Source organism: Bufo gargarizans, chromosome 2 (assembly GCF_014858855.1).
Source record: "Bufo gargarizans isolate SCDJY-AF-19 chromosome 2, ASM1485885v1, whole genome shotgun sequence".
In the NCBI taxonomy this organism is placed as follows: domain Eukaryota; kingdom Metazoa; phylum Chordata; class Amphibia; order Anura; family Bufonidae; genus Bufo; species Bufo gargarizans.
This window is the reverse complement of record NC_058081.1, coordinates 60,849,525-60,866,291: the sequence shown is the minus strand read 5'-3', so window position 1 is coordinate 60,866,291 and position 16,767 is coordinate 60,849,525. Positions and strand designations below refer to the sequence as shown.

At 45.0% G+C, this 16,767-nt stretch overlaps 1 protein-coding gene across 1 annotated transcript in view; it reads left to right on the top strand.

The window, feature by feature from the left end:
- Positions 1–16,767, top strand: part of BMP1 (bone morphogenetic protein 1) — a 93,966-nt gene that overhangs the window by 71,090 nt on the left and 6,109 nt on the right. Inside the window, exons 13-19 of the mRNA XM_044279025.1 lie at positions 1,992–2,117; positions 2,232–2,392; positions 3,475–3,655; positions 6,380–6,505; positions 8,642–8,769; positions 10,755–10,968; positions 12,065–12,315. Of these exons, the coding sequence (XP_044134960.1) occupies positions 1,992–2,117; positions 2,232–2,392; positions 3,475–3,655; positions 6,380–6,505; positions 8,642–8,769; positions 10,755–10,968; positions 12,065–12,315 (1,187 nt within the window). The remainder of the gene's footprint in view (positions 1–1,991; positions 2,118–2,231; positions 2,393–3,474; positions 3,656–6,379; positions 6,506–8,641; positions 8,770–10,754; positions 10,969–12,064; positions 12,316–16,767) is intronic.

The following is a 16,767-nucleotide window of genomic DNA, read 5'->3' as shown; positions in this document are numbered from 1 at the left end:
AACTGCTCATCGCGTCTAATATGCGCAGCGTCGCAATGTCTACTTCGGTGGTCGCATAAAGAGTAGAGGTGGGCAAATCATGTAGACGTTTGATTTTTGAGTTTTTTTTTTTTTTTTCTTTAACCCTGGGCTCACACCTGAGCGTTTTACAGCGCGTTCCTACGCGCTGTAAAACGCACAACAGGCAAGAACCAATGATTCCCTATGGGAAGGGTTCACACCTGGGCGTTTTACAGCGCGTACGATCGCGCTGTAAAACGCCCGACGCTCAAACAAGTACAGGAGCTTTTTTTGGCGCGTTTGACGCGCGTTTGGGCCATAGACTCTTTGGGCAACACTGCTGTCACTCACCCAAACGCGCGTCAAACGCGCGTTTACTATTACAAAAAACGCGCATCCAAACGCGCGACAAAATCGCGCATAAAAACGCGCGTTTGCGAAACGCCTAGGTGTGAACCCAGGGTTATGGTGATCAATGTGAAATCTTATATGCATCCTGGGCTGCCTCTGGTATTTCATTATTTACTTGAATTGGGATGATCTGCAGTTCCAGACACAGCCCATGTACAAGAGTGGCGCTGTTCCTGGGAAAAAAAGCAGACCATTTCTAGGTTAACCCTTACTGTTATTGGCATGTGCTATACATGCAGCTTCTATATTATGTTCTTCTGTGCTCAGAATCATTTCATGAATCTACAAGGCACTCTGCACAGTCCAGGAGAAAATAATCATTTGAAGCTGCAAGTCACTTGCGACTAGAGTCCATTTCTTTCAATAAAAAAGGGTTGGACCCTGAGAATAATTTCCTCTTGGTGGGCCCAAGGGACCCTAGTCCCACCCTGACCACTGTCCTCTTCGTGCTGCCAGAAATGTCAGTGGTGTATGTACCTGTTCTCCTTGACATGACCACATTCAGGGACACACACGTGAAGATTAGATCACGGTGACTTAGGTCCTTTTCATTGACCAGTCGTGGATTATATCGAAATTACCCAGTAGTCCTTCTTGCCATGCACTTCACTTTTTTATCCTGTAGATCTGCCGTGCTCATCTACAATGGGTTAGGCCTAGGATTAGGAGCATGTTCATGAGAGATTTGCGACTTGAGAATTCTTGTGGTAATTATTACCAGAAAGTTCATTGACCACTAAGGCCAGCAATGTGTCATGAGCGTTGATGTCATTATGGAAGAAAATCTCAACGGGTGTAACTACAAAGCTATGAGGTCTTCATGTTCATCTAAGGGGAAATTCCACCCTGAATGTTTCACTGACACATCATAGAGACATCACTGTGGAGGGCTTACCTAGGACCTCCATTTGTTCTAGGAGCTGGAAGTCCTGAACCCCTAGGATTACAGGGGTACTGTAACGATTAGCAGGTTACAGGTTTCAAATGTTTCCCAGCTAAGTCACCAGCACCCAAAGGTGCCCCTTCATCTCTGGACAGGGAATCTGTCTCTTGGACAGGGTAACTTAGACATTCCCTAAATACATTCCCAAAATTCACCCAAAGCTTGAAGAGGAGCCATGTTTAGAGGGTTTCTACGAAGAGCATCTCTCACTCTGGAGGACCTAGCATGTCCATGAACTTTAAAAGAAGCTTATTGATTTTAATGGGTACCATCCAACGCTCTGAACAGTTGATCAGTGGTAGTGCTGGGTTTCAGCCCCCCCACTAACCAGATATTAATGTCTATCCTGAGGGTACTCCCAGCTATCGGGAAAATCCTGCTCCTCTGCGTGACCTAACAGAACCCATCACAGAGTGTCTCCTCAAGAGCATCAGACTCCATTGGTCAGGGCCGCATGGAACGGCATTGTGGGCCGCGTGTGGCCCCTGGGTTGTAGGTTGTGCATCCATTGGCTTCAGCAATCATGGTAGAATTAGAAATGTGAAACTTTCTGATTGGTTGTCACTCCCATAATGGATGGAATTACCTTTTTGTGTTTGCTGCCGCTTCTTTACTAAATTTTGTGTTTCACCCTCAGAGGTGGATGAATGTTCCCGACCTAATAAAGGCGGTTGTGCCCAGCGCTGTGTGAACACGCTCGGCAGCTATAAGTGTGATTGTGATCCGGGTTATGAGCTTGCTGCAGACAAGAAGTCCTGCGCAGGTAAGTGTTCTGAACAGTTATTACCTTGTATTTCTGGGCACGGCTATTAGATTTGGTGTCGTCTTCGTTGCCATTTCGGCCCTCCTTCCTTCTGAATGTTCCTTCACTTTGCAGCGACCTGTGGTGGCTTCTTGACCAAGCTTAATGGCACCATCAGCAGCCCAGGGTTTCCCAAGGAGTACCCTCCGAACAAGAACTGTGTCTGGCAGCTGGTGGCACCCACACAGTTTCGCATCACGCTCACTTTCCAGCATTTCGAGACAGAAGGCAACGATGTGAGTCTATGCATGTCTCCGGGCAAAATGTGAAGTTTAGTTTTAGCCAGATTGCCAGGAGGTGCCCACTAACCCATAGCTCCTACTTTTGAGTGTCTTCACACCTGAAAATTCACACATGGTTGCACCAGAATTGTAAAGACGTAGCTTCTTTCTTTTTCTTTTTCTTTTTTAACAAACGGCGCCACACCTGTCCACAGGTGGTGTATGGTATTGCAGCTCAGCTCCTTTCACTTCAGTGGAACGGAGCTGCGATACCAGACACGACCCATGGACAGGAATGGTGCAGCCACTTTCTTCTAATCCTGGACGACCCCTTTGATATTCAGTTCCCCTACGTTACTCATGGGGATTCAGGAAGCTGAAATTTGGACAGCTTATTTGTGTGGAAAGAAACACTGCTGACCAAAGTGTTCCCTGCGTATCGCAAGCGGGTGCAGGGACAGTGACTCTGCACTGTGAAGACCCCAACAAACATCCCCCATATCTTGGTGTCACATGTGATGTACGAAAGCCGAGTATCGAGAGTCCTATCTGTTACGACCATCTCGCAAGAAATCCAGCACATTTCTGACAACTCGCGTCACAATGAACTTGCAGGTCGCAACGCAACCCCATTCCCCTTCAGGCAGCGCCACCCTGCTTTCATTGGCTATGTGACGTGCGTTGCGACGTAGAGAGAAAGCATTGTGCAAGTAAAAAATCCATAGTAAAAAAAGTTAAGTATTTGCAAAGTTACTTGAGCTCCTATGCAGTTTCAATCGCCTGTCCATTGTGTCTGTGGCCCATGTGGCTGCTCTCAAAAGCATATTTTAGGCCTAGTGGCCAGTGTGAAAACTGCAGGATTTTATTTTTTTAATATAGATAGTGACATGGAAATTTAAAAGAAAATCTTTGAAAGTGTGTTTAACATAAAAAAGGCCATTTTCTGATGACACATTCCCTGTAAAACATAAAACCGACACACACCGGTTTCTCTGACTTACTACTACTTATACACGTGCACACGTTTTATCTGCAGGCCTCTCTCCTCAGTATATTTTCAGGCTCTGCTTTTTATTATCTATGTCTGTTCCCACCAGGTCTGCAAATATGATTACGTGGAAGTCCGCAGCGGTCTGACATCAGATTCTAAACTTCTCGGGAAGTTCTGTGGTCAAGAGCTCCCCCCGGTGATCAGTTCGCAGTACAACAACATGCGCATAGAGTTCAAGTCTGACAACACTGTCTCGAAGAAAGGGTTCAAGGCGACGTATTACTCAGGTGAGCCTCCTCCCTGCATGTTCTGCCACCCCACCCCCCTCCATCCTAGCCGCCTCTGTACCGCGGAGGGTGGGGATACTCGTATTGGACGGTTAAATAACCTTGGCTTGGCTGGATTACGGCTCAGGCTTCTGCATTGCTTGGAGAATGTGTCCTCCTTCTCTGGATGTACTGTGTGTCCACTGGTATGAATGGCATGAGAATATAGAGCCAGTGTGATGGGGAATGAGATTGCACAAACACCAGTATAGAGTATCTGCTCCTAGCTGTATGCATATGGCTGCTTAAAGGAACAGTAAATCTGCATGTAAAGACAAAAACCTCTCTCCTCCTCCCTTGCCCGTTTCTGAGCCAACCATAAGGGTGTGGAGATCTGGAGGTGTGAGACACCAGATGTAACCTCTGAGATGTTGGGTATTTTCCTCCTCTAGAATCTGCACGTTTGTGTTGCATTCATTACGACAAATACTATTGTTGGGCCCCGTTGGCTTATAATGTGGTCCCTCACGTTCCAGCATGGCAGCTGTTTTTGCCGAGCCTCTGACCATATGGTTACATGGCGTGTTGTATGTGTTACCAAAGGCTCTGTTCACATTTGTGTCAGAGACAGGACAGGAGAAACGGCGTTGTGCGCAAAAGCTGCCATGTTGGAAGCTGAAGGACCATATCATAAGTCAATGGGACCCAACGAGCACCAGTAATATCAGGTTCCTTCCATTAAAATAATGGGCACACCTTATTATGAGTCAACGTACCATCAGGCGCCATTGGCGTCTGTTCTATTAAGGTATCAACCATGACGTAGATGTGAACATCTAAGGGAGGAACATCCAGCTCTTACTTTTTTCTTCATTCAACATAAAATTATCGATTATAATCATTACAGAAGAAAGGAATTTAGGTTTAAAGTGACCCTCCATTTCAAGAAAAATATTCACAGTAACTGAGGAATAGACAGAACACTTACCTGGTGCCCTCCTTTTTATCTTTTCAGCTGCAGATCTGTCCATTCCCAGACTCTTCTTCTGTCAACCAAGATGGCCGCATCGCTTCTCAGACTACCTGATTCCTACTGGGCATTAGTATTCCAAGACGCTCCCTACTTATCCAGCCCTGCACTTGGATTGGCCAACACTGGTCATGTGAGCAGTGCTGGCCAATCCGAAGGCAGCAGGAAGTGTTTTGGGCTATCAAGAGCACAATATTCATCGGGTAGTCTGAGAAGCGCTGTGGCCATCTTGGATGGCAGAAGAGGAGCCAAGGAGCTGGTGGATCTGCAGCTGAAAAAGAAGGGCACTATTTAAGGGTTCTGTTCGTTTCCCAATTTATATGAATTTTTTTGTTTTCTTCAACCGTAGGGTCATTTTAAGTTCTAAATTCTGAAGTTGGTACCATATAGCGATCCGAGATTTATAGGGAAATATGGCTTATTTGCTCACCTCTAGCCACTAACGTCTTGGAGCTTGATGACCCGAATAAGGTTACGTAATGAGACACAGTTGGGTATAGGGCGAGAGTTGCTGTAGATGTTGAGTATAGTGATATTGATAACATAAGATGGGGGTGGGGGGGAGGGCATTGAGTGACCTGTGGAGAAGCCCTGCCCGTTCCTGTGCCTGCATGCAGTGCTTGGCATTTAAGCTGCATGACCGCCTCGCCTTGCGCGATAATAACGCCAGCTTCCAGCTCTGTATAGTGGATCAGAACAAGGAAACTATTACCCCCATCCCCCTTCTCCTTTCTTTTGACTGATCCTATCCCCTCTTTCTCCTCTTCTGTCCTGACGCCTCTCCGTCATCTTCCCCGCTGTGTATTATTGTACCCGGTCGCCCCGCTTTTCCACATTTTGTTCCCTATTTATTTTGCTTTGTCCCTGACGTTTTGTACATTCACTCTCTCCTCTTTCCCCTTTGTGTTCCTATGCCGGTCTCCTCCACCACTCCTGCTTTCCTTCTTCTTCTCCCCCCATTTTCTTCTGCTCTCCTTCTCCCCTCCCTCTCTCATTACAGAGAAGAAGAACAAACAGAAGTTATTACAGCTCCAAAAAAACATGAAACAGCAGCCGCAGCAGGCTTTACCCCGGAAGCGTCCCCGAATGAAAACAAGGACGACGAAAAAGACTCGCTCCCCTTAACGAAAGCTCCCCCTCCCCATATACATCATTCTCCTTTCCCCTCTCCCAAACCTTAATACCCTGTCTATACCTTCACCGCCCACCACCCCCATTATACATTGCTACCAAAGGGATTCGAGAAGTCTGCCTCCCACCACTCTTTGGAGACTTTTGGGATTGGTGGGGACTGAATCTTGGCAAATAACTGTTACATGGATGATTTTTATTATTTTAGTAAATAAATATCTATTTTTATTGTTTTTTACAAGCCGCATCCCTACATTAGTACCTATGGGGGGAGGGAAATTGGGAAACTTCGGAAGCTTCGCTCCTCAGGGGATGAGCTGTAAGGTATAACTGGGAGTTGGAGTGATGGGGGGTGACAGATCCCCGCTGAATGTTTTCCATCATTGACTCCCGCTCCTCTCCCACTACATCAAGCTGCTTCTCTGGTGCCCCCCTCTGTGCTTCTCAGGTAATGCAGAGCTGGTATCGGTGGTGGTGGGTGGGGTGGGGGACGTGCTGAGCTTTTTTTTTCCTAACTCTCCCCCTCTCTTGTTCTCCTCGCTTGCTCGTGCACCGCAGTGATCTGTTTCCTGTCCTTGTTACAGATAAAGACGAATGTTCTCGGGATAACGGGGGCTGTCAGCACGAGTGCGTCAACACTCAGGGCAGCTATATCTGCAGCTGTCGGAGCGGCTTCACCCTGCACGAGAACAAACATGACTGCAAAGAGGGTAATCTAACCACCAGTGTGCACGTGTGTCTCACTCCTTATCCCTTCTGTGTGATTCATCTTCATGTCTGAGCAATGGAACAAACTGTTCTGATATAGTGAACCTTCCCCCGGTCAGCAAATCTTAGCTAAATAATCTGTGCTGATTAGTTTCCTAATATATCTTTATAGCAGTAGGGGCTTGGTTTTTCTGATATAAAGCCCCAAATTCACTGCGTAGACAGATTTAAGAAAAAGCATTGAGTTTTCTTTTAGCCACCACCAGAGGGAGCTCAGGAGCTGACTGCAGACTGTCATTATGGATTTTAATGTATAACAGCAAGCTCCCACTAGTAGAGGTCTGATCATTATAAAGCTATAGGAAGAAATGAATCGGTACAGAATTTAGGACCTAAAATGAAACTGGTAATAGAAGGTGGAGGTTCACTTTAAGGATTCACAAGAATTCCAGCCATGATTTTATTTTTTTATCCTATTGTGGTCGCATGGGAACGTAATATATCACTGTGACCAAAAGCAACGATGGAGCCCTCATCTACAAGGGTTGATCGGTCTGGGGGCCCCATATCATTTTGCTGATGCCTCTCATTCAGTCTGTTGGCAGAAACTTCTCTTTTTCTCCATGATCTACTGTTTGTAGTATGTACTGTATACATCGCCTATATTATACATATACCACCCACTGAAACCCACAGACAGCCATGCCTGACACCCATTGTTTTACATGAGTATGCTAGCATTGCGCAGGGGCTGACAGTTGTATTGTCTGCCTAGATGATAAAGGGGGTCCCTCAGAATGGGACTCATCTTAGTTTAAAGGCTATGTACACCTTCGACATGCAACATGCTGCGACGCGACAGTCGCAGAAAAATCCATCTCGAATGGATTTTCCGTGACTGTCGCGTCGCAGCATGTTGCAGTGCGACACCATAGACTGCCATTATAAAAACTGTCACGCCACAAATGTTGTCATGTAGACCTAGCCTTAGGCTGAGTTCACACTTCAGTTATTTCCATCATTTATTGTGAGCCAAAACCAGATGCGGGTCATAAGCGCAGAACAGGAGGAAATCTTTCCATTATACCTTATCTCTGAGTGGCCTTCACTACTGGTTTGGGCTCACAATAATTGATGGAAATAACTGACCAAATAACTGAAGTGTGAACTGGGCCTTACCTGCTTCCTGACACTGGCTCTCGGCTCCAGTGCTCTCCGACCTCTGCTCAGGTCCCTGGATGTTATCATCCATTTTGACGCTGCCTGCAACCATTCTGGGGCCACGGCATTGACTTCTCCCCTTGCATCAAGTGAATAAATGTGACTGTTAATACAGTACTTCAGAATTTGGGGCCCCGCTTTTAATTTCGCCCAGGGCCACATTTTGTATAAAACCGGCCCTGAATATAGAAAAACAGTTTAAAATAGAATAGTACTTTTTTACTTTCGACCGACACAAAGCGAAAGTAAAAAAAGTACTATTGCTTTGTGTCAGTCATCTAATAACCCTTATCTCTAATTTACTAAGAGGTCATAAACGCTTCATAATCAGGAAGATAAGGACTGAGCTATAACTAGTGTTTATAAGTTTAGAAAGCAGAGATAAGGAGCCCGTCAGATGAGCTGAAAATTCAGATCCAGCTACTAGAGAATCTCAGCCCTGTATAGAGAAAATGGCTCCATATTTTTTAATAAAGACCAATTGAAAAAAATAGTGTTCGCTCAAAATGAGTACAATGCAATCATAAAAAATTGCCCCCCAAAAGTGTACACAGCCTTTAAGGGGTTTTCCCATAAGCCGCATTTATTACCAATAGGTAATACATTTATGATCACTGGGTACAAGAGGTATGCTTCCTGAGTCCCCTGGGTGAATGAAGTTGTAGTGCACTACCCCACCATTCACTTGGGGGAATCGAGGACCCTGCCTCTTGTAATTGGTGTGGATCACACCAGTCGGACTCCCAGTGATCATAATAGGTAATAAAAGTTGTTTATGGGAGCCCCCAATGGCACAGGTGCAATTGGTTTGAAAGTTGTATATAGGCAGATTACTCTCATACTGTATAACCTTGAGCCCCATACTCCTGCTCAATGCTATGGGATTCTACATCTTGGGTATTAATTTTTCATTTCAGCGGGCTGTAACCACAATGTGACTGCCAGTAATCAGAACATCACCAGCCCTAACTGGCCGGACACCTACCCCAACAAGAAGGTGTGCACCTGGCTGGTGTCTGCAACCCCGGGACACCGAGTGAAACTGGTACGCTTCCGCCCTTTTGAATTGCATTATAAGTTTATACAGTGTGCTTTCACATATGCATTAAAGGGCATCTCTCAGCAGAGTTGTACCTATGAAATTGGCTGTCCTGTTACATGTGCACTTGGCAGCTGAAGGCATCTGTGTTGGTCCCATGTTCATATGTGCCCGCATTGCTGAGAAATATGATGTTTTACTATATGCAAATGAGCCTCTGGGAGCAACGTGGGTGTTGCCATTACTCCTGAAGGCTCAGCTCTCTCTGCATCTGCTGCGCCCTCTATACTTTGATTTACATGGCCAGGCATGATGACGTTTACATTGCCTTTCCCTGTCAAAGTGGAGATGATGCAGCAGTTGCAGAGAGAGCAGAGCCTCTAGGTGTAATGGTAACGCCCCCATTGCTCCTAGAAGCTCATTTGCATATATTAAAACATCATTTTCCTCTGCAATGCGGGCACATATAAACATGAAACCAACACAGATGCCTTCAGCTGCCAAGTGTACATGTAACAGGTCAGCCAGTTTAATAGGTACAGATATACTGCCGACCAGAGCTCATAGTATCCAGCATAGCCAGATAGGGTCGGAGCAGCACTAGACCCCACTGACTATAGTGGGACCCCGCAGGGATCCAACCTGTTTCTGGCATGAGTGCCGGGATTCAAAAACTGATGTTTGCACTAGTTTTTGTCTGTCCAAGTCCTCATGCTGGAAACCAGCCCGGTCCCATTATAGTCAATGAGCTCCGGCGGTGAACGGCTATGCTTTAACACATATGTGAAACTAGTAAGTATTTTCTATCCCAGTACATCAAACTACAATATCCTAAATATAGGTGTGTAATATTGGGAACCCCATTTTTGGTTCACACCAGTAACATCCTATACTTCACAGTGTGCCCTAACGGTGTCTCTAAAATGGCAGACCAGTCTAGTAGTACTACCATATTGTCCATAGGAACCATGAAACGGTGCCACCTAGAAAAAGAGACCAAAAAAAATCGTGCCATACAGACATATCGCCCGCAAAGCAATAATGCACCCAAGTATAGTGCCATACAGACGTGGACCAAAACAAAAATAGTCTTGCAGAGGAAAATTCCCACCATCGAGATGGTGCCCCCCAAAAGATGCTGCCATACAAATTGTGTCCCTCAATGCCAACCAATTGGTGCTCCCCTACCCACCCAAAAAAATTAAATGGTGCCACACAGAAAAAAAATCTCATCAAAAGGTGTTCCCTAAAGGATGGTGCCACATAGATAGTGCCCCCAAATATTGTGCCACAAGGAACAAGTGCCAGTTGATAACGTGGCCAGTTGATTATTGCGATGAAGCCAGTGGTGCAGACCCCTTCTGGCCTGTGCAGTCTGATGGAGGGGGGGCAGGAGCCTGTGAGATGGTGACGGACCGGACAAAAAGTCAATGACTGCCAAGAGAGTTCGGTCTTCACTGGTTGATCTGGTAGTGATTTTAGAAACCAGATTGGGAGAATTGCAGTGAAGCAACCACATCCCAATCCTGGATCAGCGGCCAAAAAATTCTCAGTTGGAGAAGAAGGTATCCAACTTGATTGACAAGATGGGATGCTCTAAGTCTGGCCATACACTTTAGGTAGCTGTTGGCTGAATGGTCAGCCAAGTGTGCATTAGTCCTGAATAGGGAGAAGGGAGGAAGCTGCTGCCAGATACCACTGGTGGCTTTCTTCCCCAAGAACAAAAGGATCAGGTATGTTGAGATCCAACTTGCTGGGCTTTTCTGTCACAACAATTCTATATGCGTTAGATGATCGGTTGGTCCTGCTGAAATTGGCAGGGTCGGACAACATTTATCTAATGTCTATGGCCCGCCTCACTTCACGCATAGATTGAAAGGACCGTAGAGTTTTCGTATCTTGACATTAGAGAGGTAACGGATATAAATCAGATTCTTTTGATATCTGCTGGTTTTCTCATCCATCTCCTGACTCCTTGTTCTTCCTGGCAGGTGGTGAAAGAGCTGGAGCTGGAGTCCCACCAGGAATGTTTGTATGACCACGTTGAAATTTATTCTGGTCCAAATGCTCAATCGCCTGTCCTAAAGCATTTTTGCGGCAGCAAGGTCCCCGATCCGCTTATAGCTCCGGGAAGCCACATGTTTCTGAAGTTTATTTCCGACAATTCAGTGCAGAAAAAGGGATTCGTGGCAGAGGTGACAACCGGTGAGATACATGACAACCACTCTTTACTGATGGATGCTTCAGCTGGACCCCACATTACTTATCCAGTCTTTCTCATGGTCCAAATCCATAGACCAGTGTACCCATCAAAGAAAAATATCACAATGCCTCCTTAGACAGCTGTAGATTTGTGTTCAGTGTAGTGGAGCCAGTCATGTTGTATGTGACATCACTGTGTACATTATCCCTGTACTGTGACATCACTGTATACATTATCTCTGTACTGTGACATCACTGTGTACATTATCTCTGTACTGTGACATCACTGTATACATTATCCCTGTACTGTGACATCACTGTGTATACATTATCCATCTACTGTGACATCACTGTGTACATTATCCCTGTACTGTGACATCACTGTGTATACATTATCCCTGTACTGTGACATCACTGTGTACATTATCCCTGTACTGTGACATCACTGTGTATACATTATCCATCTACTGTGACATCACTGTGTACATTATCCCTGTACTGTGACATCACTGTGTATACATTATCCCTGTACTGTGACATCACTGTGTACATTATCCCTGTACTGTGACATCACTGTGTACATTATCCCTGTACTGTGACATCACTGTGTATACATTATCCCTGTACTGTGACATCACTGTGTATACATTATCCCTGTACTGTGACATCACTGTGTATACATTATCCCTGTACTGTGACATCACTGTGTATACATTATCCCTGTACTGTGACATCACTGTGTATACATTATCCCTGTACTGTGACATCACTGTGTATACATTATCCCTGTACTGTGACATCACTGTGTACATTATCCCTGTACTGTGACATCACTGTGTTTATTATCCCTGTACTGTGACATCACTGTGTATACATTATCCCTGTACAGTGACATCACTGTGTATACATTATCCCTGTACTGTGACATCACTGTGTACATTATCCCTGTACTGTGAGTAGAGTCGGGCTCCATTCCAGGTTGGGCTGTGGGGCCCCATAGTTACTTGTTACACCCCTGTGTCAGGTACGGGTCCTCGTCTATCTGCTTAGCCTCTGTGGTAATATTACACATTACTAAATACTTTCTTTCTCCTCTCAGTATGCGGAGGGACGCTACTAGCAGAAGTCCGCACCAAGGACCTATACTCCCATGCTAAATTTGGAGATGACGTTCACCCTCCAGCCACAGAGTGTGTGTGGCACCTGCAGTCAGAGGGCAACTATGGCGTGGAGCTGGTGTTCCAGAGCTTTGAGCTGGAGGAGGAGCAGGACTGTGGATACGACTACATAGAGATCTACGATGGGCCCAATGAGAATTCCCCCAGGATGGGGCGATACTGCGGGTCAGGGGTAGGTATGCCAGTGTGGCGGCATTATGCCTGTGTGTCTTATTCTCTGTCATGCAAGTTTAGAGAACTTTTATCTCTGTTCGTCCAAGTGGTTATAAACTCGTATTAACCCCTTTGTACTCCGCAACGTACTATTATTTTCCTGGGTATATGAAGTTAGCACCCAGCGACATATTAGGGCAGGCACAGTGAGGGCCCGCGCCATCACTTACGGATGCTAGCTGTAGTTTTATATTGGCACCCTGCTCTACCTGCTGGGATCAGAGTTACCCCCGATCTCGGCAGTTTAACTCCGCAGATCCTGCAGTAAATGGCGAACATTTGAGCTGCTTTGTTCTCTGATCTGCACCCCACTAATGCAGTTTGCAAATGTGGCGTGCCAGTACTTGTCATGGCAGCCAAGGGTATTCCGAAGAGGCCCAGACCTGCCTTGTTCCAGTCCTCTGGCAGGATGTAATAGAGTGCCTGTAGAAAACCGTATACACTGTAAGGCCTAGTTCACACGAACGTTTTTTTTGCGAGTGTATGGGCCGTTTTTTTGTGTTCCGTATACGGAACCATTCATTTCAATGGATCCGCAAGAAAAACGGAATGTACTCCGTATGCATTCCGTTTCCGTATTTCCGTTCTGTTGAAAGATAGAACATGTCCTATATTTGGCCGCAAATCACGTTCCGTGGCTCCATTCAAGTCAATGGGTCCGCAAAAAAAACAGAACACATACGGAAATGCATCCGTATGTCTTCCGTATCCGTTCCGTTTTTTCTGAACCATCTATTGAAAAAATGTTATGCCCAGCCCAATTTTTTCTATGTAATTACTGTATGCTGTACATGGCGAACGGAAAAACGGAACGGAAAAACGGAAAGGAAACGGAAACACAACGGAACTCAAAAACGGAACAACGGATCCGTAAAAAACGGACCGCAAAAAACAATAAAGGCCATACGTTCATGTGAACTAGGCCGAATACAGATTTAAAAAAATCCTATAAATTTATATATATATATAGTAAAAATATCTAAACTTAATTGGTATTGCAGTGTCCGAATGACCAAAATATCCTGTTATTTATGCTGAATGGCTTAAAAAAATACCTTTTTTTTGGGGTCATCTTGCCTCACAAAAACAGTGAATAAAAATGATCTAAAGGTCCTGTGTACCCCATAATGGTGTCAATAAAAACTGTCAATAAATAGCTATTACACAGCTTTGTCAGCAGAAAAAAATAAACATTCCAGGTGTCAGAATATGGAGACAAAATCTAGAGCAATCTTACATTTTGTTCCTGATCTTGCTGAAGCTGGATCGCTCTGACTATAAGGAGGAGGCTTATTAATAGTATTGTAAAATACATCATTTTATGGGCATAAATTGCGCACAGATTGCTCCAAATTTATGTAAAATAATGGCGCAAGGTGAGATTTGATGCAAGTCAATAGACATGTTAGCCATAACTTCGCACTCATGAATGGCGTCATTTGCACCAAAAGGTGCACACCTTCAATAGGTTACATCTCCTGGCTGCAAAAAGTGGCCATTATAGGTCTAGCCACGTCCACCACATTTCGGCATAATTTGTGCCAGAATTCTGCAGCATTTTACGCGGTCAATTTCTGATCATAGCAAAGTATCTGACACTTGGAACGTTTTTTTTTTTTTTCTGCTGACAGAGCTGTGCAATATTTATTTAATCAGAGCGGTGACCAGTTCCTTGGTTAGGCTACTTTCACACTATCGTTTCTATTTTCCGGTATTGAGATGCGTCATATCTCAAAACGCTTCCGTTTTGTCTCCATTCATTATCAATGGGGACAAAACGTAACTGAACAGAACGGAGCGCTCCAAAATGCATTCCGTTCCGTTTGGTTGCGTTCCCATACCGGAGAGCAAACCGCAACTTTCTTTCCGTCCTGGGATGCGGAGCAAGAAGGATCCGTCATGACCCACAATGCAAGTCATCCGTTTAACTCTGACTCAATAGAAAACTGATCCGTCCCCCTCTGACTTTCAATGGAGTTCATGACGGATCCGTCTTGGCTATGTTAAAGATAATACAACCGGATCCGTTCATAACAGATGCAGATGGTTGTATTATCAGTAACGGAAGCGTTTTTGCTGAACCCTGCCGGATCCAGCAAAAACGCTGGTGTGAAAGTAGCCTTAATCATACCCCTCGGCGTCTAGCGGGCACAGGACATCTATTACGACCAGTCCTCTGCCAGATGAATCAGCGTGGCCCTCTGCAGGAATATAAGAGAGAGGAAGAAAAACTATAAATGTTCTCTTTCTGCTAGCGTGCAGTATGATTTTCCGCTACATCCACCGGGTAAACCATGTAGGTGGCACATCGGAAATAATAACCTGGCACCACAGGGCTTTGATCCCAGTGTAATAGCGGCGTAGACTATAAGTACACACAGTGGTGGATTCCATGCAGAAGATGAACGGTTGCGGGTAGGGACTCCATTCCCGAGATTTCAGGAAATTATTTAACCGGCTTCTATAAAAACAGACAGCTGGATTTCTCATCACTGTGGAAGGAAAATGTGAATCCTGCTGCTCAGTCCGCCGTACACAGGGCCAGGTGGCAGGAATTTCCTCCACCATCATGGCATTTCATTTCCAGATATAGACAAAAGATTCCTGAGCTCCAATTTCTTTAAATCTTTTAATGTTGGCATTCCTTTTGTAATTAACTACTATGTCACCTTGTGACTCTATATATGCTAACACAGAGTAACCACAGCTGCCACTAGGGGGAGCTCACTATGTTTAAAAAAGGGGTTAAACTCTGTAATAAAACAGTATGTAGTCAGCTCCCTCTAGTGGTGGCTGCAGGCTGACAAAATTGTATTGTGCATGGGTTTTTTGTAATAAATGAGGCCGTGTTCATATCTGTGTTGGAGCCACCACTGAAGATTTCATCACATTTGATGGAAAAATAGGTCCGCATGCAGCTATGTTTTTTTGGTTTTTTTCCCAGTAAAATTACAGAACCAGACGGATCCCATTATAACTCAGTGTCGTTGTGTGAGGAATCTGCTACAGCTTCAGCTCTGTTTATCGGCCCCTATGAGAAGACAGACAAGCAGAAATCATAGTGCAGATGTGGACTTAGGGGGTTTCCAGGATTTTTATATTGAAGGCCTGTCCTCAGGATAGGCCATCATTATCTGATCGGCTGAGCCAATCTGACCGATTCCAGAATTAAACAGCTCCATCTACTGTGTAGTGGACAGAGCTGGTTACTGCAGCGCTGCTGCTGCGCAGTTCAGTGGGTGCAGCGCTACAGTAACGAGCTCCATCCACCACACAAAAGATGGAGCTGTGTCGTTCCGGAACCGGAGCTACTCTGTATTAGCCGATCGGCAGGGTGTTGGGCCCCCGCCTATCAGATATTCGTGGCCTATACTGAGGATAGGCCACCAATATATAAAATCCTTGACAACCCCTTTAAGCTTAAAGGGGTTGTCACTTGTCAGTGTTATGGTTATTATAACAAATATGTTAGAAACACAAAGAGATGCAACATACTAATTTAATACCGCTTTTGCTAGTTAAAGCCTTCTCCAGAGACTGCAGAGCGTTCCATTCCTGTAAATGACATGGGATGAGACATGCATACCTAGAAGACAATGACTGATGTATATGATATGAGCCCCTCCAACAGCGGCTATTTTCAGGGCAGGAGCCCTCTGCAGACCAGGGAGAAGGCTTTAACTAGCAAGCGGGTGTGTCTTCACAAATTGAGAAATCAGTGAATTTCTAATAAATATATATTATTAATTTGCTTATTTTTATATTTCCAACTAGTGTTGAGCGAAGCGCGTTTCGGATGCTTCATCCGCAGTCGCTTCGTTCTAAATTTCGAAATAATACTGTACGGAGATCCGTCTCTCCGAAACTCGCTTCGCTCAACACAATTTTTTAGCGAGTTTCCAGTAAACTGAAAATGTCAAAATGTCACAGAGACATATCAAAAGTTTTATGATAAATTTTCCCTCTTTGTTTCTATTCTTCACCATTTTCAATATTTGCTTGCCATTTTCAAATAGGCATTTTCTGTATAGGGCTGGAATTTAGCGTAACACACACGGGCTGGTATCCGTGTTTTGCTGATCTGAAATTTGCAGACGGCCAAACACTCACGGCCGTCTGAACGAGCCCTTACTGTTAGTCAGTAAGCCTGTATGTAGCCCTGCTCAAGAAGTGGATACGATTGTAGACCAGGGATCAGCAACCTTCTGCACTCCAGCTGCTGTGAAACTACAACTCCCAGCATGCACACTTACTCGACCATTCTTGTAACTCCCATAGAAGTGAGAGGAGGATTCTGGGAGTTGTAGTTTCAGAACAGCTGGAGGTTGCTGATCCCTGGTCTAGACAATGCTCTGCGAGTCAAACAACCAGGACTCCTGACTGATACATTGTAGCAAACCAGCAGAGAGAT